The 27,824-nt window shown below is 46.7% G+C and overlaps 1 protein-coding gene across 2 annotated transcripts; it reads right to left on the reverse strand.

Moving 5' to 3' along the window:
• CDCA7L (cell division cycle associated 7 like) lies at window positions 1-27,824 on the reverse strand. 2 transcript variants are annotated; one of them, XM_087821200.1, is made up of 10 exons: window positions 27,767-27,824; window positions 13,657-13,797; window positions 9,185-9,319; window positions 5,794-6,162; window positions 4,234-4,305; window positions 3,950-4,120; window positions 3,290-3,415; window positions 2,374-2,523; window positions 1,256-1,392; window positions 1-886 (listed from the first exon to the last, which is right to left on the reverse strand). In XM_087821200.1, exons 1-10 carry the CDS (start codon window positions 27,788-27,790, stop codon window positions 856-858), a joined length of 1,356 nt encoding a protein of 451 aa, XP_087677326.1. In that variant the 5' UTR covers window positions 27,791-27,824; the 3' UTR covers window positions 1-855. The 2 variants fall into 2 exon arrangements, with proteins under 2 accessions (XP_087677326.1, XP_087677325.1); XM_087821199.1 differs by having other exon boundaries at window positions 9,185-9,322.

Genomic DNA, 27,824 nt, shown 5'->3' on the forward strand with positions numbered 1-27,824 from the left:
TCAGGATGTATGTGTTCATTAATTTTTAGCTTTCTTCAGTACCCGTCCCACAACACAAAAAGAACAGTATCTCTCATGTTTACATCAAGGTTCCATTGAAAATACAACTTCAAAAACAAAGGGGTTGGAAGACTCCTGGTCAGTAAGTGGGATTTTAGTTCTTAGGAGATATTAAAAACAATCTTTTTAAATTAAAAGTTAGCTCTTACATTCTTTTAAAATGTAGAAGCACCTGGCCCCAGGCAATCCTGAATGAAAAGGCATACGCTCCGAGGCCTCCAGTGTGGGTAACATGACAGTCCACTTTTTGTTCATTCAAGTTTTAATAAAAAAGAAAACTCTAGTACTCTGTGGTTAATTGCACTTTGTAATTTAGGGGAGCATTCTTCAGTATAAATTTCCAATCGCCTAGAGCAGGTTAAACTATGTGGTTTGAACTACGGTCAGGATAAGGTAAACTAACAGGGATCTAACCCTGTAAAAACGGCCTAGAGTTACTGCCGGGGAGGCAAAAGATCAAGGCAGCATGTACAATAAAACAGTGTCCAAGGCAAGAGCTACTTCTGCAGTTTTCTCCGCAACTTACCTGAACTTTAACTGTGCTTTTTAATCACCTGCAGATACTTTTAACAATTCAAACAGTCCTGCGTATACATGTATATAGATTCCTCGAGGTGCTTAGCTGTCTTCCTGAGAAATCTTTGTAAGCATATAAACAATCTTAACAAAAAAAATAGTATTTAGATCTAAAAGAATTTCTTTATATAAAACACAAGTGTAAGGAATCTTAGGCACAAATGGTACATAGGGCATGTCTTGCTGGAGTACACAAAGGTGAGTGAGCTGGTCCTTCTGTTAATTGTCTTCTACCAGCTGCTTTTGTAAGCTGAGAAAAAGACGGGATGTGTTAGGACAAGGGGATGGAACTGTGTCCACTAAGTACACATCTCCCAAACCTCTCTTCTCAGCCCAGTAGGGACAGGGCTGCCTCTGGCCTTCAGAGCTTCCCCTCAGCCTGCCTTGTATACTTCACTTCTGTTTTATAAAAAATAAGGGGAAACTGTGGGTACAGGCAGCCCCAACTTGAAAATCCCAGCAAAGGCCGGAATTTCTTAACAGGGAAAATATCAGCCCTGAGCCTCCCCAATGCCAGAGAGCTGGCATTTAAGGTGGTTTGTAAGAATCAGCTTGAAATGAGGCAGGTCTGCCAGCTGGACCTGGGATTCCAACCTCTGTTTTGATTTGTGAGACTTACCTCTCCAGATACTCCTTGACGTTATTATAACCATAAAACTTGGCCAGATGAATGAGGATCCCTGTGGCACAGCGGCCATCACGCTTCCGACAGTAACTGCAATTGCAGATCCCACGGCAGGGAGGACACATCCAATCCTAGGAGAGATGATAGCAGAAATCCCCACATTACCTGCAGGTTCTGGGCAAGCCTGGTTCAGCTGACCTCTCCTCCAGTCTCCAATCACCTGTTACCTTTCCGTATGTGCCACAGGGGGGAGGGTTATCTAATCTCTCCTTCCTCTCACAGGTTTCAAAAAGGCCCATAAAGCTTGATCACCTGACGTCACACATGGAGAAACACTGAAAAATGCTAGTTTTAGACAGGACCAGCTAACATAACTAGTAGATACCTGTTCTGAATTTTGGAGAATTTCAAAGTATTAGATCAAATGCAGGGCCCCGTACAACTATACACCCAGGAAGTCGGCCCTGTTTTTAGGGACAGGGTTTCTAAAAGATCAGTGAGACCTGGGTGTGACAGTCACTTTTACACTTCCATTTGTGACTGTTGTTAAGTCATATAACTTGAGTGGCAGTATACAGTCAGCTGCAAAGTGACTCTGTGCACCCCCTTGACGACTGTCTAAGAGGTTAAGAGCACAGGATGTCCAGGTTCAAGGTAGCCGAGGCCCAGGGAGGTTATATACCTACTTCATAAGGGTAAATGAATTAGTAACAACTGAAATAAACTGCATTAACAGATATAAAACCTTAGAGCAGGGCCAGGTACAAAGAAACTGTGTCGCCCCTGGTCCAGGAAAAGCCAAGGTAAATCTTGCTGCTGGAGGAAACGCACAGAGATTCACCTGGATGAACCAGGTAACTCTAAGAAAGCTCAGCTGACCCTAGAAAACCCGACGCAGTCTCGTCTCCCGTCCTATCCATTGGTCAGCTTGCTCCCTTTCCAGAAGGAAACCCTATTCTTCATTTCTCTTCGTGTCTTAAGATGCAGAGAGGAGAGGGGTGAGAGCCCTAGGGAGCTTACAGCTACTGGCCCCCAACAAAGGGCCCAGGGAGCCCCACTGTAGGCTCCCCTTCGCCAAGACAATTCATGACCAATGCGCACGCTGCTCCTACCGGGTCCAGCAGCGCTGATCTCACATCCTCCCCGTAGCGATTCCGCAGGCAGGGCCCACAAAACTGTCCCCGCACCCCGCCGCAGCTCTGGTTCCGACACACCGTCTTGGTGTCAATGGTCTTCTGCCGACACTGATGGCACGTGTTACCCTGAGGGGAGAAGGCGGTGAGTGGCTGAACACGGACTTACAGGGTGATGCCCGCGAGGCCATGCTGTCACGCAGTCCTAAGTGCGCAAGGATGCACTGCTCCTAAGAGTCGAGCAGCATTTTTTTCTCTGGTACAAACCATGGCACCCTCACTAGCCTGTGAGCACTTTTAGTTCTGGGGCCAGAGACGCATATTAGGGTAGATGAGACTGAGCAGGGAGCCTGAAGAAATGAAATGATCAGAGACACACGAGGGAAAGCAGGAGGGGTGACAGTGGCAATGAGCCCCGGGCAGCATCACTCAGCTCCAACCTGGTGATCTGGATACTCTTGGTATAAAAATCTCCTGGTTTTAAAATATTGGCAATTAAAAACATTTTAATACTATCTTAAGACAGGTGTACCACTATCTAAAAAAACGTTCAGACCACCGCAAAGCTTCCCTCTAAACCACCAGTTAAAAGAACTTTTAACCCACCTCCTACCAAATAGTCTCTTAAATTTTATATACTTTTTTGTTACTATAACCATAGAAACTAAACATTTAAAATACAACTTATAAATGTTTTTCTAAGCTATACCCCTGCAGCCCCCGCAGAAACCTCTCCCCCATGAGAATTCCTCCAATTCAGAGCCCACTCTGTGTCCTGGGGAGATGGTCCACGGTGGAAGCCCAGACACATTTACCAACAATGCAGGATTTCAAATGCTAGTGCCTTGGGGTCCCAACAGAATCCCAATCATGTGAATTATCGTATGCAACTCACCAGAACTTTATCATAGATTTTATCTCGAACAGTTATGGCAACATTTTCTAAGTCTTCTTCAGTGATATCCTCCACGGGCCGAAAAGAAGACATCCGGTGACGCCGTCGATACCCCTGGCACCTCCCCTGCAAAAGACGACAAAGTAGAACCTGGCATGAGATACTCTGAGTGGCTATCAGAGTTCTAGCACCATGGGCACCTGCTGTAAACTCTGAGCACAGGGAAGTGAACCACAGTGAAGCACCAAACCCACACATGGGAAGAGTCCAGAGTTTCTCCCTCCTGACTGAAGGCACTTGAAACACCTCATTCCTAAAACAGAGGTGACTAGGAATCTCTGTACTTTGCCCCGTGCAAAACCACGAGCTGACCGGAGCCGCTAACAGGCCTGTATTGCCTCCACTGGAAATCAAGCTGGGGTTCCTAACTACTGAGCTGCTCTGCTCCTCAGTGGGGCTTAGATAAAGGCTCTCCCCGTGGCCGAAAGTTTACACCAGGGGTTCTAAGTGTGGTCTCAGGAATGAAAATGCAAATTCTCAGCTGCTGCAGATCAACCGGGGCAGAACCTTGGCACCTTTAATAAGCCCTGGAGTGACTCTGATGTTAGAGGACAACTGGTTTAGACAAAGAATAATTTGTTTACTGTGGTCAAAAATTACCCCACTAATTGTCTTCCTCCTTCTGAAACCGTAAAACTCTTCTGCAAACTTGGTGGCCGAGACGGTGAAGTTCTCCAGAGCGAACTTCTCGGGCGGCCGTGCGCTCCGGGTGGGGTTCGTGCGCCTGGTGATCTGCCCCTCGGAGAAGGCCCGCCTCACGGTTTTCTTCTTCTGAAAGCAAGAGCACAGACATGTACGGCTGGGTGCTTTCCAGACGCAAGCCATCTGGCAATCGGTTATGGCCACCAGAATTGGAATAAATAATAGTAAGGAGCTCCACTTACAGAAGTTGAGTTCGGGGTTCGTACTGGGAAGAAATCGGGCATTGTGTTCAATTCCGCCAATAGCTGAGCAAGCTAGAGTTCAGAACAAAGAAAGGATTGCACATGAGTACCCCCAAGTCTAGTTCATCCAACGCCTTATCAGCCATGAGAAACTTGAGTAACGTAGTGTACATAAGATCTCAGCAGTTGTTACCATTTTAACCTCACACATAAAGATTTTCATCTCCAGAGGTGAGATGCTGGTATCATTCACAGGAATAAAATCTATGCCCATTCCTTATGTACAAAGATATGGGACGATGAAAACTGTCCTGTAATGACCAAGGCCTGGAGCATCAGGTTGGAATCCTGACCCGGCCACTAGTTAGCAGTGTGGCCCTGGAACAGTTTTGCACATTTGAATCAAGTTTCTTCATGTTTAAAACAGAGAAAGCGCTACTAGATCATGCTAACAGTTATTTAGAGCTCCAAAAATTAAGTTCTCATCAATAAAAATAATTTCCAAAAATACTTCCAAAAAACCACCACATAACAGGCATTAATATGCCAATTATGCCATTTCATTAGGATTCTTTTTAGTTTTAGATTTATACAAATATACTGGTGTCAGTGAAAGATCATGAAGAACAAACACAGTTCTTATTTTAAAGATACAGACAGTGTTTAAAATTTCCCTTAGCTGATTAGGATAAATGTCACCTGAAAGTAAGCTTTTTATTTTCTAAAGTAGCTTATTAGACATATAAGATTGTATATACAGCATCATTACATGACTTTTTAAAAAATGTTTTTATTAATTTCGGAAAGTCATTGATCGGCTGCATCCTGCACACACCCTGCTGGGTATAGAGCCGGCAACCTGGGCATGTGCCCTGACCGGAATCAAACTGCAATCTCCCAGATCATAGGTCAATGCTCTGCCTCTAAGCAACGCAGGCTGGGCTCCATGACTCTTTTTTTTAAAAACAAAATATTAAAGAAAAACATACACCGAAATGCTACAAGTGACTACGAGTGGTAGAATTTTTAATTCTGTATATACAAAATTATGAATCTAAAAACAGTCACTGCCCATGTACAGAAAAGCTACACATGGCAGATTTCACCTTGTTCCATCAATTATTTGAGTGAAGACATTTTGAAGCTCAGTGTGTTTTAATACCTAGACCTGTTTCATTCCTTCAGACAATGTCCTGAAACCACGGCAGGTCACCCCAGGAGGTGCCTGGGCTGCGAGAGGCCTGCCTGACCGGCAGTGCGAGCCTAAGGGGGCTTCCCCACGTCTTATTCACAGCTTCCTTCCGCCGGGCACAGGCCCGTGGTTCAGCTCCTCTCAGCTCCAAAACCACTCCATAGGTCATGGCACAGGGCAGGGGGCTAAAAGTGGTGCTGGGAGTCTCTTTCTGTTCCCAAACTATCAGGTCACAACTGCCTGGGGTTCAGGAAAAGAAAAAGGCTCCAGTCCCCAGAACACATTTCCCAGCAGACGCCAAAGCCGCCTGTGCGCCCCGCGGCGCCGTCAGCCCAGCGCCAGCGCCCGGGTGGCCGCGCGGGCCTTACCATGGCCTTGTTCTCTTTGATGTTCATGGTCCTTTTCAGCAGCGCGTCCGAGCTCTCCTGGCCCTCGTCCCTGGAGTCAGCCTCAGGCTCAGAGGCAGAATCTTCCCTTTCCTTCCCTTGTCTGCAGCTTTTCTTTTTCCCAGGGATGGCTTTTTTACTGTCCTGTGAGCGTGAGCTAGGAAACAGCGCCTCAGATGAATTCTTCCCGTTGGCTTTCTTTGCCAGCTTCTTGGTGGGGAACTGCAAGGCCACCCGAAGGCCAATGCTGCTCCCCCTCGGCCTGCTCCTCGGTGTGGCCTTTGCATCTTCACCTTCCTCGTCCTCGCTCGCCGGCGCCTTACCATCGGCTCTCAAATCAGACTCCTCGAGCTACCGGAAAGAAAACACAAAGACGCTATCTTGTGAGACTTGCAAAAAGACATATTTAAAACCACTCTGTTTTAGGAAAAAGATAAATAGCTGAAAGCCTCCCCCTCTTCTTATTAGTTCCCTGAAACTCTTCAGTTCAGTGTCCAAGGAGCTTGCCGATGGATGAAACCCAGGCAGGCGCTGTCGCTGGGCTCGGCTCCGCCCCGTTGAGGTGAAGGACCCTCTCGCGGTTACAGCTGAGACCAGGGCCTTCCCTCGGAGCACAAATGCAAATTCTCAGCCACTGGCAAACTGGGTTCCTTGCAGAGCATCAGACTGGGAGCAAAACACTACAAATTGGGCTCCTGCACAGGGAACAGCCACGCTGGCAGGTCTGGAAGCCAAGTAACATGGGGAATAGTCACAGAAAAAGGGGGTGAGTGACCTAAAACTCATCTTCAGATAAAAATGGGAGTGCTAAGGGAAGAAAAAAATCGCTGACTACTCTACACTAAACAGCAGGAATAGGACTCGAGTAAAAAGCAGCAGGGAACTGATACTGGGGTCAGGGGGGAACCTCATCTCCAGGACACGATGGGTCATCAGTGCCTGTTCTGTGACCGCAGAGCAATGAGGGGGAGGGGAGAGGAATCGAGGCAGAAGGCTCCTCAGGTCGCTGTGGAGCACCCATTCAGTCAGCTCAAGAAATTCTCCCAATTTTCTAACTCCACTTGGAATAGGTCTCCAGCATGAAAACATAACTTGGTTCTACATAGAAAGAAATGAAGGCAATGACTGACCATGGGACGGCAGGTGACATCTCAGATGTGAGGGGACTACTAGCAATAATAGAAAGAGGCTTAAAAATCGAAATCAGGGACCTCTCCTGGGCATCTGTCTTTGACCACGTGCTGGAAGGACGAGTCCGGGGACCTCCGTCAGGGACGCCTGACGATGGGACTGCTGTGAGCAGAGCTGCAGGAAGACCAGGATGGGCCCGGGATTCACTCAGGGACCATGCCTCAAGTTCCAGCTGGACTCAAGGTAAAAATAAGGCAGAGGCAGGAAAAAATGCAAAACTTCCAAAGCTTGGTGTGCTATTCATTTAATCCACACACCAAGTAGGAAAATAAAAGCATACTGTACTAATTTGCATTTTTAATATCCTGAACTTTCTACACTTGTAGCTTTGGAACTGAAAATGACAGGCTGCAGAGGGATCCAATTTTAGGAGATACTATTGGAGAACCTCAAAGAAATTACCCCCCAACTGGCTTTATTTATTTATCAGACTCATCATCTAATTCTCCTCTCTTTACCAAGGATGTAGAGCAGCTTACTAAGGAGGACTTAAGTATGGAAAGAGCAACCTAAAAACACCAGTGGACACTCAGCCTGGAGAGAAAGAACAGCAGGGCTGGCCCCCTGCTGTGGCTGGTTTATCTCTGGCTAGAAGACAGCAGGAGCAAGGGACAGTAATAGCCTATCACCAGAAAAGGTGGTCTCCCCAGTTCTCCTGGGAATGGAGGCTGGGTGGGGGAGGCAACAATCCTTGTTTTCTCGCCAAATTTTAAAAGAAAATTTGCAGGTAGACCTGCCCTGGGCTATGAGTTTATATGAGAGTCAACATGTCACGACTCTTACCCCAAATTTAGACTGTGGAGGGTGTGGGGGACTTTTGGGGTAATTTACTTTGCCATGCTGGAAACACAAATTCTTTGCATAACCAGACATCACTAAGCTAAAGAACAGAAGAGAAGTCACTAAGAGTAGATGACACCCATTAGGGTTTGGAAGGATCTTAGTGTCTTGCTGGCCAAAAGCTGGAGACCTGCTGGCCAGAACACACGACTGCCACACAAACAGCCTGTATAAAGAAAGCCAAGGGAGGGCTGGGGCCCACAGGTTGGCACAGCTCTGTGTTGCTGGCATGGGGAAGAAATCACCATCAAACAAGGGCTTTCAGGCCTTAAGTTCCCTGGGGGACACAGCGAACCTACTAGTTACAGCTTATTTAACCGTCTACACAGGTTCCAGGCCAGAGTGCTTCCTTAGGAGTTTCTGAACGTGAAGAGGCTTAACTTAACCTCTATCCTTTATAATCTTGAAACCGAAGAAGGGAGGGGCACACTGATTTGGGGGATCAATGCATGCTATTTTTCAGTTAGCAGAAAATACTTTTTACCTAAAAAAAAATCCAAAGGCTGTTCTTTAACGTTAACCTGAGACTTAAATACTAGTCAGCAAACTGGCCTAAAACATACAGAATCAATAGGAAATCAAGAAGCCTGTTTATAGCAGAGCAACGAGAGCAGACTTCCCTCAGGAGTGAGGCAGGCCTGGGTCATCCTTCTCATTAAAAAGCACATCAGGCCCTGGCCAGTGTGGTCCAGGTGGTGAGGCGCGACCCCATGCACCACGAGACTGCCTATTCGATTCCCAGCCAGGGCACACTCCCCGGGTTTCGGGCTCGATCCCTAGTAGAGGACATGCAGGAGGCAGCCGCTCTCACATCGACGTCTCTCTAACTCTCTCTCCCTCTCACTTCCTTTCTCTCCTCAAAAATGTCCATTAAAAAACCCCCAAAAACAATGTCAAACTCTGAATCAAGAACCAGAGGGAAAACTCAAAGCCTGCGCAGCTAAACCTTTGCCAAATTAACAACAAACCCAAGAACCTTCCTTCACACACAAGAAAAAATGACTTTAAAGAACATGTTACTCCCAGACACCCCTCTTTTCAGATAAAAGAGGTTCAAGAAAGTGTTTGATAAGGACAGTAAGGGACACCTGAGACACACAACCCCTCCCCCCCCCAAACTCCAAAGACACGAGGGGGGACAGGTGGGTTTCCCCTTAGAGAATGATGGGCCGGTGGGCCAGGGATGCGCCTCAGGACAGCAGTTTTATCCGCTGTGATAAGCGCGTAAGGACAAGCGGAACCTCTGTGCGTGTGAAGGTTTGCTTCTTCCAAGTACAAATGCAATTCGGAAACAGGCCTGAGAACATTACAAGCCACACTCCCTCGTGTTGCTAATTATCACCTTTACTTCTGGGTTACTGCTCACACTCAGGTCACTCTGGGTAAATCCCTCAAAATCCTCCATGTCTGAGTCGGTGTCCTCTATAAAAATTCTTCGCAGCTCTTCTGTGAAGTATTTGGAACGGAAGCGCACATCCTGCTAAATTAAAAACACACGCAAGTCAGAGAGAGAGAGAGGAGAGAGGTACCAGGCGTCCGGGGCGATGGGGGGCTGTTGTTTAATGGGTCCAGAGATTCTGTCAGAGATGATGAGAACATTCTGGAAATGGACAATGGTAACAACAGCTGCCCAACACTGTGAATGTAGCTAATGCCAGGTAGTGTCTTTTGCTGGCAAGAAACTGGGAACTTGCCTGCACTTAAAAATGGTTCAAATGGCCCGGCCGCGTGTGGCTCGGGTTGGGCATCGACCTAGGATCCAGGAGGTCCCAGTTCGATTCCTGGTCAGGGCACATGCCCGGGGGGGGGGGGGGGGTGCTGGAGGCAGCCGATCATTGATGTTCCAACTGCCTCACTCCCTCCCCCTCCCTCTTTCTGAAGTCAATATAGGTATATATTTTTTAAAATGGTTAAAATGGTAAATTTTATGTTATGTGTATTTTACCACAATAAACACACACACACACATATACTCGCTTTCTGCAGCTTACAGAAATTTAGACCCATAAATTGAATGATTTAAAAACTCAATGTGCACAGCCTCTCTCAGCTTCTTGTCTGACGGCTGAGCGCTGGTGGAGTTCAGTTTCTCCTGCCAGGGCTGCCCAACAGGACGTCTGTTTTTGCACAGAACCAGAAAGCCAGGGGAGAAGGTGGGGAGGGAGCAAAAACCTGGCTCCCTCCCGCACTCTGGCTTTTGTTTCTGACAGCCACCCAAAGCCCGTGTCCCCCAGCCAGCGAGCACGCCTGCCCTCCAGGCCCGCAAGCTTCTCCGCAGGAAAGAAAGGGCTGGACACTCACTCCCCTGCCCGCCCACTGCTGAGCTGAGCTCACTGCAGTGGCCCTGCACCGGCTGCCTCAGGGGACTGATGGACCCTCCCACCCTCCATGACCCCTAGGAGTTCCCAGGTGGCCAGAGCCCAGCAACCCCAACAGGCAGAAAGTGGACAGACGGAAAGATGTTATATGACTGACTCTTAAAAAAGAAGAGCATTTTCCAATGAAGGTGTGACTTTCTATTGAACTAATGAAAAGAAGAAAACAGGGTTCTCTAAATGGCATGCTTGAAAGAGAGGAGAGGGAAAGGACAGCATTGCAGTTCGGAAAGGAGACCCACAAACAGCCTCCTCCATGCTGGCTGCCAGGGCTGCAGTCCATGTCCCCGGTTGCCTCTTGACATCTCTTCCTCCCACACCTGATATAGCAATGATCCCTCATCACACCACATGCAGTTGGGGAATCTTTATCTCCCCCAAAGCCTTTCCCTGACTTTAATTACACATTTCTTTCAGCTCAGATCATCTCGGGAGAAAGACAGAATAGACAAGTGGAAAGACTTAACGGGGGATAGAGAAAGAACTGTCTACATCCAGTACATTTTTAAGCTTCAAAATGCCTCCTATGAATTATTATGGGTAACTGGAGTGAGTGCGCGCGGAGCTAAATTACTCTGTTTCTTTGCTGATGGCTGTGGTGCCGCTGCTTGGAAAACACACACACGGGAAGTTTCTTTAAAGTGAAATTCAAATTGTGTTTAAGGGAGCCCAGCACTGCTGCACATAATGGGGTACAAGTTCGTGCGGCTCCTCCTGGCTGGTTCAAATGGGTCTGAGTGCGTGGGGTCCGGGTGGGAAAGCAGCAGACGGGGACCTATGATTAAGGGAGAAAGGTGCCGAGCTGGCTCCCGAGGAAACCCACCGAACCTGCTCTCTCCGAGGGCAGGAAACATCTGGTTCCTGGAGCCCTGAGGTGGCCCCGCAGGCCGCTTTGGGGCAAGGGGCCTACGTGTAGTCCCTGCTGAGGGCCCCGAGAACAGGCCAGCCTGACGGCAGCAAGGTCCGCCCTTCCAGTCCTCCGGCAGTGTCTAGCCTTTGAACCGGCCTCACAAGGGCAGTGGTCAGCCAGGGAGAAATCAGTACCTTTGGTGGGCAGGGCTGATGGAGAAAAACAACTTAGCCACAGACCCAAACCAAGGCCTAGGCTTTTGTTCTTACTGCACAGGGTGTAAGAAACGTTTTTAACGTGGGTCTGCATGAGGCACACATGCCCGCCACGCAGCCTCGCTGCACTCTAGGGTACAAGCCTCACACAGCTCTTGGCTCTTGATCTTTTTAAGATCAGTACTAGACGATATGGTGTGAGCCTTGGTCACCAAGGTCAAGGACATAAGCAAACCGATCAGAAGAAGAGCTCAGAAGAGGGGGTGCCTTTTTTTATTGTGAAGCTCGTGTGACATAAAGGAACAGACTGGAACGTCATGGCGGGCTGAACAAAGGCAGACAAGCGTCCCACGTCAATTCCACCCCATGGGTGCTCATTCACCATGGGTGCTGGGTGCGGGAAACAGGAGGGAAGGGACCACACAAGTAACCAAGGTGAGGATCAGTTAGAAGGGAGATACAAGCACAGTGGCACTCGGGACCAAAGGAAATCCAGTTAAGACTTCCTGGAAGAGGCAGCATGTGAACTGGGTCCGAACTGGGGTGGAATCTAGAAAAATGCTGAGCGCCCAGGCAGGGTGGATGCACAGAGCAGTGTACACACAGGGCAGACAGCGTGCGGGGAGGGAGCCGGTGCAGCTTCTGTTCCACTCCAGCGCCGCAGGCAGGAAAGACAGTGGGGGGTGAGAGTGTGAGAAGTGGTGCTGCTCCATCTGGACCATCCCAGCTCCACCGCTTCTCAGATGCGGGACCTTGGGTGAGTTATTTCGCCTCCCTGAGCTTTAATTTCATCACCTGTAAAATGTGGATAATACAGCACCTACACCTTCCTAGGGAGGTACATGCATTAAGTGTAACCTGTATGAAAAGCATATTGTCATGGGCCATCTAAGACGACGTGATGGAGGAGGGGATGGCACACTTGACCACACAGAAGTAGCAGTCGTCATAATAGCCAAAGCAGCTACTTTGTGTGTGTTTTTTAAATTTACCTTTATTGCTGAAAGTTATTACAGATGTCCCCTTTTCTTCCCTTCACTGATGCTTTGTTTCTTAAGGCTCAGCACTTTGCCCATGTCCTGCACTGCTCAGGACACCCCTGCCCCTCGCTGCCTGACCGTGCCCAAATGGAGACTGGCCATTTCTAGGCCAGGGAGGCCCATGACCACAGCTCAGTTCTACAGCTGAGCTACGGGCTATGAGGGAGAGAAGGGAAGGAATGGAGGTGGGAAGATTCACCAACTCCTGGAAGGGAGTTGGGGAAATAGGAGGGGGGGGGGGGCAAGAACACCGAGATGGAGGTAACAAAGGGGAAGGCAGACAGACAACCACGGAGGGAAAGGGGTGAGCCGCAGACCTGCCCTGAATAATCCGGAGCGGTCCAGCTGGCAGTCAGAAGGACCTGGGGCTGGAGGGAAGGGACAGCCAAGCCTTCCAACTTGGAGGTAAGAGCTGAAACCAGGCCACGCGCTGAGGTCACTAAGTGAAAGGGTCTGAAGACAAAACCTTGGAGAACATCCACGCGTGGGGACAGGAAACAAGAGACGACAACAAACGAGAGGTGTAACTGGGAGGAAGAGAGCAAGGGGAGTGGCAGCAGGTGGCCGGTGGGGTCGCACGCCGTGGAGACGTCGGGCAAGGGGAGGCCCCAGGTCCCGGGACAGGGCGGCTCCTGCCGAGGCCAGGACGTACACAGCCAGCCGAGTACTCACTGCTTCCCTTCCTGGACTCGCCTGGTGGAAGCACCGCGGGCTTCATTTACAGCCTTTTAAAGGGGGGACCACGGTCGAGGGACACGGAGGAACTCTGAGCGCCACGAGGAAGCCGGGGAAATGCCACGGGGGCTGGACATCCTGGTGGGCCGGGCTGTTGCTAAGGCGCCACACAGACTCCAGGAGTCTCTCTCAGGGAACTGTACTTGTGTGTGCCACAGGCCCGAGTCATTGAAGAAAGAAAAATGCTCTCCCCTGCAGTTCCAAGAGGGACGTGCCGACAGAGCCAGGCTGCGGGAGCAGGGCTGCAACTGTCCCGCGGCAGCCACACGTCCCGGCCCCGCGCTGTGCGGGGCGGCCCCCCTGCCGGCTGCGTGGGGGCCACAAGCAGCAGCCCCGAGGCTGCACAGAAAACAGATCTGATCACGTGAGCTCCCCTTTAGTAAGAAAAAATAAATTACTGTATATAAGAAAGGATTTAAACAGCAAAAGTGAGAAACTCGCACCAGATTCTTGAAACCTGAAGGCCTAATGCTTATAAAATAAAATGCTCGACCGTGAACTGATACCACCGATCTCAGGCCGTGTTCAAAGACAAGAATATCTGAACCGAGGCCAGGCTTCCAGCCGAACACGCCCGCCTCGAAAGGAAGCGTCCGTACCTGTTTCCCTGACTCCAGCGAGTCAAAACTATTGCAGCTCTCCTCTGATGAGAGGGTTTCCATGGGAACATCATCTTGGAAACCGACAAACTCTTCATCATCACTAGGGGCGTTAAAGATGTCAGCCACTTCTTTAGGGATCTGTTTTGGATTCAAAACAGGAAAAGGGTAAAACTAGGGATTGTTATCGTTTAGGGACATTTTTAAAGAGCAGTAGGAATTGGCATCTCATAACTTTTCAATCTGCCTTGGTGGCCCAGTAGACCCAGTAACCCTGAGCAAAATGTGCTTCGGCTCATACCTTAGGCAACAAGGGAAGGGGGGTGGGGATAAGACTTCTCTGAATTCTAGAGCTACAGCCCATCTCACAGAGAATGTCAAGACCATGCCTAGACAGAAGCCATTTTTGGTCTCTTGACGAAAAGTCAATAGGCACCCGTCTCTGAGAAACCATTAAATGGCATCCATGGAACAAAAGACTCCATGAGATATGACCACGCTCCTCTTTTCTTAATCTACAGTCCTTTATTTTTCTGTCCTTTCTCATATGCTGACTCAGACAGGAAAATTCACACAATGAAATAGCTTTCCTTCCTGTCTGTGTTCTAATTCAACTGTAGCGTCTTAGAATCCCAAGAGAATTTCGACGCTATTAAGGGCAATTACTCCCAGCGAGAATGCGGTCAGCACACGTAACCCAGCAAACGTGTATCTGCGGACAGGTCGTTTGTATATGTTGACTACCTATTTGTTCCCAACTCCTTATTTTGAAAAAGTTTCAACACAGAGAAAGACGAAAGAATGGAATAAACGGTTGTATACTCTTCACAAGGAACCCCCATATGTCACCACATTTTTGTTTCTTTCAACAAATATGACTTTGGACCATAGGCACCTGCTGATATTTGTCTGTTTTTGGCCTAGGAAAACAGTGATTTAATATGAACCAACCTAATATCCATGTATGTTCAAAGTAACTTACAGACATCACCCTGAAATATTTCAACACACATCACCCAAGGAAACTATAAATGCCAAAATTTCAAATATTACCAACAGTACATCTACTAGTGTTTGGTAGTATTAATACTGGGCACTGAAGCATTAAGAAAATTAAGCAAAAGAAAAAACAAACTTTAAATTAAAAATAGCTCTTTCCTGTTTATAGTAGCACTATTTACAAAAGCCACAAAGTGGGAGCAACCCAACTGTCCACAACAGATGCATGAATAAAGAAAATGCCATATATGCATACAATGGAATATTATTCAGCCTTAAAAAGGAAGGAAATCCACCCTGGCCAGGTGGCTTGGTTGGAGTATCGTCCCAAACACTAAAAGGTGGTGGGTTTTACCCCGATCGGGGAGTGGATGGGAGTCAACCAATCGATGTTTCACTCTCACATCTATGTCTCTCTCTCTCCCTGTCACTTCCTTAAATATCTTATGATTAAATTGGTTGGTCCACAAGAAACATACATACCATTTACCAAACATGCACCATTTACCAAAATATTAACTCAAAATGGATCAAACCATAATATAAAATCTAAAACTATAAAACTTCAAGAAATAGGAGAAAATCTTTGTAACCTTGGATTAGGCAAAGAATTCTTAGATACAACACCAAAAGCACAATACAGATTTTTACAATGTATAAATGACAATCAAATTTAAGAATGTCTGCTCTTCAAAAACCACTGTTAAGAGAATGACAAGAAAAGCCAACAGCCTGGAAGGAAATATCTGCAAATCTTCTACCCAATAAAGAACCCACACCCAGAATCTATGAAGGACTCTCAAAATCAGTAATACCATGGACCACACAACAATTTAAAACTTCTTCAAAGAAGAAAATAAAATTTAGAAAGGAAAAAAAAAAAGTTAGGAAAAAGATCCACCACAAACACAACAAATTATTGTCACTGAAAACTTCATACAAAATAAATATACCAAGCAAGAATCGCACAGATAAAAATAGTTAAAACAAAGAAAATTCACTGAAAAGGGAACATATAAGAGGCTAAAAACATAACTGAAAAGTCTTCAACCTCCCCAAGTAAAGAAAGAAACAGGCATGAAGACAAACATGATTCTCATCCAGAGATCCAGCAATGTTTTGTTAGTTTTTAATGGCACGATCAATGACAGGAGGAAGTGACAAGACAAACACCCTTATACTGAACCGGTGGGGAAAGCAAAGGGGCCCAAGGTTTCAAAACAGAAATTTGGTCATGCATATCTAAAACAGGACAGTCAGCTAAAGGGGGGGAAAGTACATACACTCAGATTTAAAAATTGCCAGAAAATCTGGATAAACTCAGAGTGAAGGAATATGCGAACTCTAATTAGTTAAGAAAGTTATTAAATCAAGGATTATCAGAGTGTGACAAGACCTCATCCGTTGGCTGGAGCACCTCCCCTCATTTCAAAGAGGGGCAACCCTCAGCCTAGACCCACTCAAGGGCACGCAGCTTGTGACCACCCCTACAAAAGGCATCCCCAAGTGCCTAAACAGGAAAAAGCTGATTTCTCAATAAAAATAACTATGTCAATTAGTATTTAGTATTTAATTCAATCAAAAAAACCTAACCTAAATATAACACCAAATGCAGGAGCAACCAAAGAAAAATACAGATAAAACTGGACTTAATCAAAACTAAAAACACCTATTCATCAAAGGAACTGTCAAGAAAGTGAAAAGATAACCTACAGAATGGGAGAAATATTTGTAAGTCATACAACTAGTAAGGATCTAGTATAGAGAATATGTAAAGATCTTTTACAATGCAACAAAACAACAAAAACTCAATAAAAAAAAATTTTTTTAAAGCGCGAAGGACTGACAGACATTTCTCCAAAGAAGATACGCAAATGGGCGAACATGGAAAGCCGTTCAGCAGCATTACTCGCTAGGGAAATGCACATGAGAAACACAAGATGCCGCTTCACGTCCTGAGTACGGCTTTACCCCCAAAAGGGGGGGCGGGGGTGTCAGCAAAGATTAGAGAAATCAGACGCTTGTCCATGGCTGGTGGGAATGTAAAATGGTTTGGCTGCTGTGGAAAAGTTTGCTGACTCTTTGAAAAGTCAAACCTAGAATAACCAGCACTTTCACTCTTAGGTATATAACCAAAAGAACCGAAAACAGGTGGTGTTTCAAACAAACACATGTACGTGCATGTTCACAGCAGCACTGTTTACAGCAGCCAACAGTTAGAAAGAATCCAAATGTCCATCGCAGATAAATGGGTGAAAAACTGGCATATACAATGTACAATGGACTATTGTTCAGCCGTAAAAAGGAAGAAGTACACTGATCTATGCTCCAATGGAGATAACCCTGGAAAACATTATGCTAAGAGAATCCAGATGCCAAAGGTCACATACTGTATGACTCCACTTAGGTGGAATATCCAGAATAGGTAAATCCAGAGGCCAAAGCAGACCAGTGGTCGCCGGGGGCTGGAAGAAGAAAACGCAATGGGCCACAGCTTAAAAGGTACAGGGTTTCCCTTTAGGGTAATTCTTAATACACAAAGACCCAGGGAAAAGGCCTGAGGCTGAAAATCTACCTCCTGAAAACCTACCTCCGTAAGAGAAGGGCAGGGAAAGGCTGAAGAAAAAAGGCCAGATTCCAGTCTGGCAAGTCAGAGAGTTTATTAAGGGAAACGTCCACAGGAGGCATGTGCGGGGCGGCAGCAAGACCAAACGCATCTCCCCGCCGCGAGGCGGGCACTGGAGACTTATGCGGGGGCAGGGCGGAGGGCGGGGGGTGGCCTGGTCACCAGCGTGAACATGAACCTGCCAGGGACAGGGCATTACCTGACATGCCTGACCAGGGCAGGACAGCAGCCTGTTCCAGGGGCTGGCACACAGCAGGAGGCAGGAGGGGTGCTGATTTGTTAGCGATTACGATCAGCCAGCCTGGGGGGGAAGGGGGGGGCAACCTCCACTCTGGCCCGGGGCCAGCGCGCAGGACAGACGGCGGTCACGTCCTGGAACAGTCTCTTCTCCACAGCAATGAAATGTTTTGGACTAGACAGAAGTGGTGATCACACAACATTGTGACTGTACTAAATGCCACGGAACTGTTCGCTTTAAGGTTCAATTGATGTTATATGAGTTTAACCTAAATATTTTTTTAAATCTAAACTCATAGTAACTGAAAATCTTGTTTATCCAACTATTCAAATTTGCTTATAATAATATAAAAGTAGGCAAGTGGTTTACTAAATACTTCACATCAGGTGTAGAATGTAGCTCCTCACCAGGATGGCAACTGGTCCCTCCCGTCTGAACTGAGCACAATGCCAGGCACACGGTCAAGTGCCTCCCAGAGCTCCCTCTACAGGCCTGTCTCCAAACAGCAGTCGGGGCGGCTTCGGAATTACAGGCTCCTCGCCAGCTCCCCATTGGCTGAAGGAGTTAAACCCTACATTCCCACCCTACATTCCCACCATCGCTCCCTCTGAAACTTCTTTCCTTTCCGCTCTCTTGTTATTTTCTACAGGACACAAAAAAAATACTTATGAATCTGTTAGTGGGCTCACAATGCATAAAGATGTAATCTGTGACATCAGTAACAAAAGTGGGAGACAAAGGTGTGCACAAAGTTTTTTATGCCACTTAAGTTAAACTGCTGTCATTCAAATTAAACTGTTTTAATTTTAGTTATATGTAATCCCCATTGTAACCACAGAGAAAGTATCTATAGAACATACACACACAAAAAATAGTAATAAAATGGGAACCAAAACATGTCACTACAAAGAAATCCACAAAATACAAAGTAGCCAATAATGGAGTAAATAAGGGTCAAAAAAGCTCTAAGACATACAAAACCAAACCCAAAGTGGCAAAATTTAAGCTGTTCTCTACCAGGAATCATTTTAAATCAGTTTAATGGATTAAACTCTACAATCAAAAAACACAGATTGAAAAATTGGATTTAAAAAAAAAAAAGTCTTTAGATCTCTTGTAGACAATATATAGTTGTGCGGGTCAACTGAAAAAAAAACCCAACACCTACATGTAAGTGCATTCAAGCAGTTCGAACCTGGGTTATTCAAAGGTCAACCGTAATCAGAAAGGTATCACATGTTCATGGATTGGAAGACTTAATATTGTTCAGGTGGCACTACCCAAAGCTATCTAAAGATCTAATGCAATCCCTATCGAAATCCCTTCGACATTTTTTGCAGAAATGGAAGAGCCCTTCCTAATATTCTTGTGGAATCTCGAGGGTCCCTAAATAACCAAAACAATCTTGAAAAGGAAGAACCCTGTCAGAGGGCTCACATTTACTAATTTTTAAAAATTTATCTTTATTGTTGAAAGTACTTAATACTTACTACAAAGCTACAGAAATCCAAAGACTATGTTCCTAGCATAAAGACAAACATCTAGACCAGTGCAACAGAATAGGCTGCCCAGAAATAAACCCTCACACAGACAGTAAAATGATTTTTGACAAGGGTGCCAAGACTGATCAATGGGGAAAGGGCAATCTTTTCTACAAATGATGTGGGGAAAACTGTATCTCCATGTGCAAAAGGATGAAGCTATATCCTTACTTAACACCATCTACAAAAAACCTCAAAATGTATCAAAGACCTACATGTAAGAGCTAAAACCACAAAACTCTTAGAAGAAAATAGAAAGAAAAATTTATGACACTGAATTCTGCAATGACTTCTTGGATATGACACCAAGGTAACCTACAGAATGAGAGAAAATATTTGCAAATCATGTATCTGATAAGGGATTAATATCCAGAATATATAAAGAACTCCCACAGCTCAATAACAACAATACCAATTGAAAAACGATTAAAGGACATCAATGGACATTTCTCTAAACTGACACCAATGGCCAATAAACACACAAAAAGATATTCAACATCACTCATTATTAGGGAAGTGCAAATCAAAACCACAATGAGATACCACTTCACACTCATCAGGATGGCCATCATCAATACAACAGAAAATAAGTCTTGGTGAGGAGATGGAGAAATTAGAACTTTTAGGAACTGTTAGTGGGCATGTAAAACGGTACAGCAGCCACTGTCAAACAATATGGTGGTTTCTCAAAAATTAAGCACAGAATTACCCTACGATCCAGTAACTCCACTTTTAAGTATATTTCCAAAAATATTGAAAGCAAGGATTCAAACAGATATTTTACACCAATGTTTATAGCAGCATTTCTCACAATAGCCAAAAGTGAACACAGCCCAAATGTCCATGGATGGATGAGTGGATAAACAAAATGTGGTATATACATACATGCAAGAGATTATTATTCAGCTTTAAAAAAAGAATGAAATTCTGATATATGTTACACTTAAAAAGAGTTAACATGATAAATTTTATGTTATGTATATTTTACCACACTAAAAAAAGGGAGGGCCAAAGGAAAAACAAAATAATCAATGTTAATTTTAAAAGAGAAAATATAAGCAGGGAGAGATTTACAGACATATATGAGTGTATAGGGCTTGGAAGAGCTGTTCAAATGAGTAGCCCAGGAACCAGATTTTGGCAGAAGTTCTGAGAGGGACGTGAGCCAAGCCACTTGGGAAGTGCTGGGCAATTTCCTCTTGCAGAAAGATCAGCAGACAGGAAATGTGAACCCAGTGTTAAGACTTCTCTGGATTCTGAAAGATTGATCATCAAATAGGACAAGTCGTTCTCAGTGTTTTTCAACAAGGGGCTACTGGCATTTTGGACAGAAGGGCTGCTTTGCCCTGTGGGACTCTCCTGCCCCCAACACAGGGCACTTAATCATCCCCGAACTCCAAATGACTTAATAAACAGGAGCATTCCCCTCACCGTATCACACTAACAACCAAAACGATGCGCACGTGGTGGTAAGGTAAATTACCTCTGTGCAGGAAACTCCCATTACCTTCCTACTGCCTTCAGTGTCCACCAAGTTATAAAGCAGCAGCAAACAACTCTAAGTCCCAAAGGCTTAAGACAAAACAAGGCTTCTTTCCTGTTCCTGTGACCAGCCAGGTGAACCACCCCACACTCCCCCACAGGACCTGTCCCCGCCCGGGACCTGGGCTGACAGCCACCACCACCTGAACGCTGGCAGAGGCAGAGGGAAGGAGCCAGGAAAGGACGCACTCGCATTTACAGGATTCTCCCAGAAGTGACACACACCTGCACGCGTCACTGGCCAGCGCACGTCACCAGCCTTGCCCACGCCCACTTCAGGGCCCAGGACAATGCATTCCTCCCACAGGGAAAGAATGGGAACATTTGGATAAAGCTCTGATGGCTTCCAAACTATGACTGGAGAGCATTCTGTGGAGCAGAGGACACTGCCCACGGCTATAAGGAAAAGTTATTAAAAGGACTTTAACAGTGCCAACAGGTGAGGGGCGCCATGCTAAGGGATCCGACGAGGAATGGGTCGAAGGGGCAGGGAGCCAGACGATCTCTAAGCAGTCTCGGTGTGGTGTGACAAATGTGAACAGGGCAGAGGCCACAAGGCACCTGACTGCTGTGGGGGTGATGGTCAGGAAGACTTCTAGGGGGGCAAGATGAGCCACATGTGCACAGCTGCAGGATGGAGCCAGACTGGAGGGAGACTTGCAGGAGATCCGTAGGTGGGAGAGTCACAGGGCTGTAAAGCACAGCGTAGGGAATATAACCAATAATACTGTAATAATTAAGGATGGTGCCAGATGGGGACTAGGCTCACAAGGGGGGATCACTTCGTAAGGTACGGAAATGTCTGATCACAGTGCTGTAGACCTGAAACTGACACAATATTGTATGTTAACTATAACTGAAAACATTTTTTTTAAAGTCTGGGGAACAGCGAGGCAGGGAGCACCCATCTTCCAGAGGAGAGGGTCCCCGTGCTCAGTGCAGACGAGCCCTGAACAGATCTGCACACCGACGGGGGTGGGGAGGACCTTCACCCACAGCCAGCCTGGAAGCCTTCAGACAGGGATCCTCTTGACACGCTTCTGCCCCGCCGGTGGAAAACGTGCCGAACAATCAGCGGCGGGCGGCCCGTGCGTGCCGCTGACGGCACGTGGCTGGTGGCATTGTGCCCGAGCGAATGTGCACGCTCCCCGAGAGCGCGTGCCCCCCCTTACAGCCAGAGAGGCAGGCCCGCAGGAGGCCGCGAGGCTCGGGCGCCTGTCAGCGCGGTCTTAAAGCTGGCAGTGCGGGAAAACAGGACGGAGCTGCTGCTTGTTGCTGTTTTAAAGTCAGATAAGGGGTCTATGCAAGAGCCCATGTGTGGGAAAGGCCAAATACAGCCCCACTGGCTTCAACTATTTAAAAAACTCCCCAACTCAAAACGGCCTGGTACCAATGTCAGAAGGAAAAAGGGGGGGAGAAATTAAGAATAAACAATGATTTTAAGTGCCCTTTTACTTTTTCTTAACTTTCCGTTTTAAGCCGATGCTAATAGAGAAAATAAAGGCATTCTGCATTAAAAAGTATTCTCGGGGGTTTCGTGATCAACTCAAGTTTTGTTTTTGTATTTTCCCCCATTTACGTGCCCTCAGAGTCCTGGAGCTTTAAGTAAAAAAATTGATGGCGTGGGGGGCAGGAAGATATCTTTTCTACTTCAGGATTTATTACAGGTATGATTTCTAAATGTCAGTTCCACGCTCCTCAAAGTGGGGAGCTCGGTGACAGCCAGAAGGCTTTCTGGAGCCCAGGTGGGACAGGGAGGGGAAGTCTTTCCTAGAAGAGTAGTTTAAAATAGCATTTTTGTATTAAAATAAATTAAAATGTTTCATGGAAAAGAATGCAAAATAGGCATGACTTCTAAAGATAAAAGTAGAGATTGATGAGGAGCTCTCCTGCCCGGGCAGGGTGGGGCTGCTGCACCTCCAGGCCTCGGGCAGGCACTAACGGCCGGATGTCCCAGCCTGTCATAACTCACATTTCTACTCACTGCACTGACAGCCCTAAGCCATCTTTGTAAAAGATGCAACAAATATCTAACACCTACCTACTGGATGCCTCGCCCTTCACACAGCAGGATACCATCATTTTGGCCTGCTGCGTGGTTTTGAGTCACAGGCCACTACTGCCCTGGGGTAAATCCTGGGCCATAACAGAAGAGGCGGTCTGCCAGCAGGCGGGGGGTCGGGCGTGGGGCGCAGGCCCTGTGACAAAAGACCAAATGCCAGAGCTTACTCACAAATGCAAGGCACTCTCCAAGAACACAGGGCTCTCCTGGAGGAGAGTGTTAAAGATGGGAGCTGCCCAAGGCACTGCGCTGCTGCTATGGCAGGTTTAGGGGAACGGCAGATGGGTCTGTGGGAGGGGATCCCCGGCCACGTCCAGTCCTGAGGACACTGGTACAACTGGCAGGACACAAGACCCCTGGGAACTTGTCACCCACACACCTGGTAGCCAGGGCTGTCCTAAAGCACAGACTTCAGAACTCATACTTAGGGATGTGAAATGCTATTTTCTAAATGTCTTAAGTGCATCATGCAACCAGAAAAGGGCACGTATCTTAAGTGCACAGCCCGGTAAAGGTTTCCAAACTGCACCTGCCCATTATATTTACCACCCAGAGCAGAAATACATCTATTTTAGCTCTTAGGAACCACTTTACAATGGGTCAATCAACCAACTTGCACAAATTCCGGGAGGACCCAATCCACAGGCACTTCCACTACACATCGGTTAGCACATTCATGGATGGGGGGGGCTCCAGGCAGACCTGATGCTGGTAAAGAACATACCTCTAGGACTACTTTCCACTCGCCCCGAAGGAAAACATCCTGCTAGGTGCTCTAAAGTTCAGAAAGGAAGAGTCACTGTTTCAGTCCAGTGATCATGAGCCCTGGTTCTAACCTGAACAAAAACTGCTCTCTCTCAGCTCATACAACACAACAAAAAGGGAAATGCCTTAAAAATAACGTGTCAGAGGTTCCCACCATCAAAAACTAGGCATATTCCTTTTATGAGGTAGTAAGTACATGACAAAGAACAGTAACTAAACGAGTGTGGTTTCCAAACAAGGAGTGAGGTGTGTACGTATATATTCCCCAAGACACTTACTGCAAAATTCCTTTAATAATAATAAAAATGTTCAACACAAAATTAACACATGGAACACACGTCTACTCAATGAAATACTGCAGTCACTAAATGAAAACTGCCCTAGCCGGTCTGGCTGTGGTTAGAGTCCAGGGTTCTAGTCCAGCCAACTGCACGCGCCTGGGTTCCCGCTCGATTCCCCCGCAGGGGCGGGTGCAAGACACAACCAATCGATGTGTCTGTATCACATCAATGTTTCTCCCCCCCCACCTCCCTCTCCCTCCCCACCTTCCACTCTCTCTGAAAGGCAATGGAAAGAGTACCTTTGGGTGAGGGATTTAAAAAAAAAACAAAAAACTATCGAGACCTCCAAGCTACTGAGAAAGATATTGAAGGCACTGAAGAAAGAATTCAAACAATAAACAAACTATAAAAGTTATGCAACAATGGTGACGGAACACAGCCAACTGGATGGAAAATATTTAGGAAATGACACCCAGACGGCAGGGTAGGTAGAGCAGTAGCTCAATGTTTATTTTCATTTCAGCTTATCTTAGGATGCCATCAATGCAGAATTCTTGTAAAAATCATTTTTATGTAAAAGCTTGGTGGATCTTATTTATATCGTGAAGCTGACATTTGCAGACTGTATCCAAGGAATCTTGTGCAAAGCATAACCTGTTCAGTTCCTAAAAAAAGAACCAGACCAGCTACTACTGTTAACAGCCCAACCCTCCTAGAGGGAGGGGCAAAGGTATCATGAGGAAAAACAGAAGTGCCGACACCCCTTATATTTAAATAATACATATATTTGGCATGTCCCCGATCATCTCAGTGGTGCTATGTTGGACAAAGATCTTTAGCCTCACAAAATTATTTTAGAGAAAGTTTGGTAACCTACCAAAGTCCGGTGATTCAGTGGCAAAAGTCAGGCAATGGCCCTAGGAACAGAATCCTGGCTCAGCTCCTTCCCTGCTGGTTGCCTGAAGCTAATTGTTCAATTTTATCTTATCTTTAAAATGCAGATAATGCAACCTACTTTACAGAACTACTGTGAGGATTAATTCTGATAACTTTAAGTACCTAGCACAGCCTGACTTTTAAAAGGAAGCAAGTTTCCCAGGGTGCAAGGAGGGGTAGGGGGTTGGGAAGGATGGGTAAGGAACTCACAAGAGCAGTTTAAAATGAACGTCCCGGGACCATTCTATTCAAATGGCTTTACTGAACTTTTCATTAATTTAGTGTAACATTCATAAATTCTGAAAGTCACATAATTACATCACGGTTTTCTGTCCTGTATACCTGACCAGGTCAGAGATGCTGTGTTCTGCCGTTTCTCAGGATTACTAAAAATTCAGCTCTTAAACTGACGAGGTAGTCAGTAAAATATCAAAACCACCAAGTGGCCTTTTAAATATAGAACTATAAAAGAGGGAAATCACTGTGCTGTCCTTCCAAGATGACCCCCCTCTGTGACCAGTTTCTCAGGTTCTGGGCACAAATTTTAAGCCATGGGATCAGCTGGGTACAAACTTTGTAGCTATGAGATCAATAGCCAGAAAAATTCCCCTTTGCCCCCCCTTCAACAGTATGCATATTCATGAGAACACTTAGCATCAGTTCCTTCTCTAAGGGTCCAAGCTGCACCCTGGAGCTAGAAGAGGTAACGGACATTCAGGACCCCCAGTTTCTCTGCTACGGTGCTGAGGCAGTCTCATCCTAGGCCCCTGTGAGCTGCACTGCTGAGCGCTCAGGAAGGGGCCAGGTCCTAGCCTTTACTGGGTATTAGTCCTGTCATTCAGTATAAAAGCACAAAGACACACTTGTGGGCCCAACAAGGACTACAGCCCATGGGAGATGTGATCAGTCAGAGGACATCAAATCGGACACACCAGTGCGATCTCAAAAGAGAACAGAAAGGAACTGAGTTCAAATGAGTGCCTTCTCTTCTCCTCCCTTCCTAGTTCCCTCTACTTACATCAGGCCTAAGCTGCTTTGCTGGAACCCCTGCCACCTCTGGGCTTTCCAGGGGATGGAAATTTTATTTACTCTATGTGTGAGATTAAAACCCACTGCACACTGAGCTGAGCCTTAGCGTGCACTAATACTGCTTCAGGCAGTTCATCACACTGCTTCATTCATAGGGCTGGGGCACAGGGTAAAACCACAGGAATTTAACATCTTGCTGTGCCTGAAATGTTCATTAAGTGCTCTTATCTGCAGTCACCTGCCCACCCCATGGAACCACTCTCCACTAATTTAAATTAAAGAGACTATAATCTGCTCACATTTAAATTATGATGAACAGGAACATTTCCACTGGAAAAAATCATCACACCTTAATTTGCTCTGCCAGTTAGGAGATCTTTAGTAAAGAAAAAACATCAACACCTGATGATCTTATACATAGTAATTTGCCCTAATTGACGCATAATGTGTCGGATAGGATTTGTGGATTACCCTACGTGGTAAATAGTTTAACATTTAGAGCTACCAAAATTTGGCCTCATTACTTAACAGGAAAATGTTCACTCCAAGTACACGTTCTGGGTCATTTTGAACTGGCTAAGCATGAACTGTGTTTAAGGGGTAGAAGTGAGTCGGGCGGAACAACAGGATTCAGGCAGGAGTGATACATCATCAAGGTAGATTGCTGATGAAATTCACAAGGGGCTCAAGGCTCCTTCCAGAAAGGTTGAAGTCCTGGAGACACCTGAACCTCCTAGAAGCACAGGATAATTACATGGTAAAGTACAATAGCAAAAACAAACAAAAATCTAGGCCTGTCTCAATCCTTTTTAACCTTGAGTTAGTTTTCCATGCTTTTAATACCTCCCCTCATTGCCGAGGCGTTAAAATATTACTTTCTTATAAACCTCCACAACAGATTTCTAGCAAATGTCCACTTTCAGAAAGCCTTTCAGAAATTAGTAAATGGCCAAACCAACCATTAGGGGCTCAACTTTTAATGTGCCGATGACCTGGACAGGTGACAGCGGCCTGGGCTCAAGCACCCCCCGCCGCTTGGCGCCAGCCTCCTTCTTGTCGCCCAACGCCAAGGCCCAGCACCCAGGTAGAGGAAAGAGGTAAACACCAGTCGGAGGTTAAGGTGGAAGCAGTGAGTCAGAGGCGCTCACACAAGGGAGAAAAACCCAACTCCTCATACAAAGTATCTCTCGGGCTCCCGCAAGCGGCTTCCTTCCCTTTCTAAAAGTTTTATTTTTAGTTCATTTGAAAAAAAAGTGTTTATTGCTCACCTCTGGGGTGGGGGGAAAGTACATTCACTACTAGAAAGTAGAGAAAGGCTCTTTTTAAAAAGGAAGGAAAACCGAAGCCGTGTTCATATTCCCAGCACCCACTGAACCATCAGGGTAACGCTCTCAAGGGTTTGTTGAGGAAACTTTTAGAAGCTACTTAAGACCCTAACGCGGTAATTGGGCTCGTGCTGTGTATACGGTTTGGGATCTTGGGGCTTTTTGTTTTTTAATTTGGCCTAATGACGTTGCCATCCCCACCCCCACCCCGCCCCAAGTGGTTAAATTCCTTGAAAACATTTACAGAAGTTCTGTAGCAAGACCAGAGCCATTCCTTTTAAGCTCCATTATCCCCGTTGAGCCGGTCTGACCCTCGAGAGCTTTTTAGAAAAATTACGCTTTTCTTAAACTTCCTTATCTCTGTGCCAATTCCTAGAGAAAGTGGGGGCCGCGCACCAGAAAAGCTCCCCACCCCCACCCACCCCCGCCCCGGTTCCAAGAGCTCAGCAAACGCCGAGCGCAGGCTGCGCCCCTTCTGCCTCCCTTGGAAATGCGCTCACCCACGGGGCTCGGGGCCGGGCCGCCACCCCCGGGCACCCACCCGGGCCGGAGGCTCCCAGCCTCTCCAGTCCCGCTGGCACCCCCGCGCCCCACTGCGCACACCTACAGGGCGCGCCCACCCCGGCGTCCGTGGGACTGGGCGCGCGCGATCCACAACTCCGCGGCCAAGGGCCACGTTTCCAGCCCCAGGCAGAGAGCAGGGCCGGGCGCAAAGGGAAGGCAGGCCGGGGGGCGTCGGGGCTGCGGCCGGCGGCCGGACCCTCACCTGGGAGCGAGTCGCCAACGCCATGCTTCCACCCGGGCTCCGGCTTCCTCCTAGCACG

The sequence above is a fragment of the Miniopterus natalensis genome, chromosome 10, assembly GCF_054644295.1.
Source record: "Miniopterus natalensis isolate mMinNat1 chromosome 10, mMinNat1.hap1, whole genome shotgun sequence".
Lineage (NCBI taxonomy): Eukaryota > Metazoa > Chordata > Mammalia > Chiroptera > Miniopteridae > Miniopterus > Miniopterus natalensis.

What these genes read in the sequence shown, in the direction of transcription:
- CDCA7L (XM_087821199.1), bottom strand. Translation starts at nt 27,790, where the DNA reads ATGGCGTTGGCGACTCGCTCCCAG. An exon ending in TCAAAGAGAACAAGGCCATG is followed by an intron (nt 4,306 to 5,793) that starts GTAAGGCCCGCG and finishes TCTGAACTCTAG; the next exon opens with CTTGCTCAGCTATTGGCGGA. An exon ending in GTCAAGGAGTATCTGGAGAG is followed by an intron (nt 887 to 1,255) that starts GTAAGTCTCACA and finishes TCTTTTTCTCAG; the next exon opens with CTTACAAAAGCAGCTGGTAG.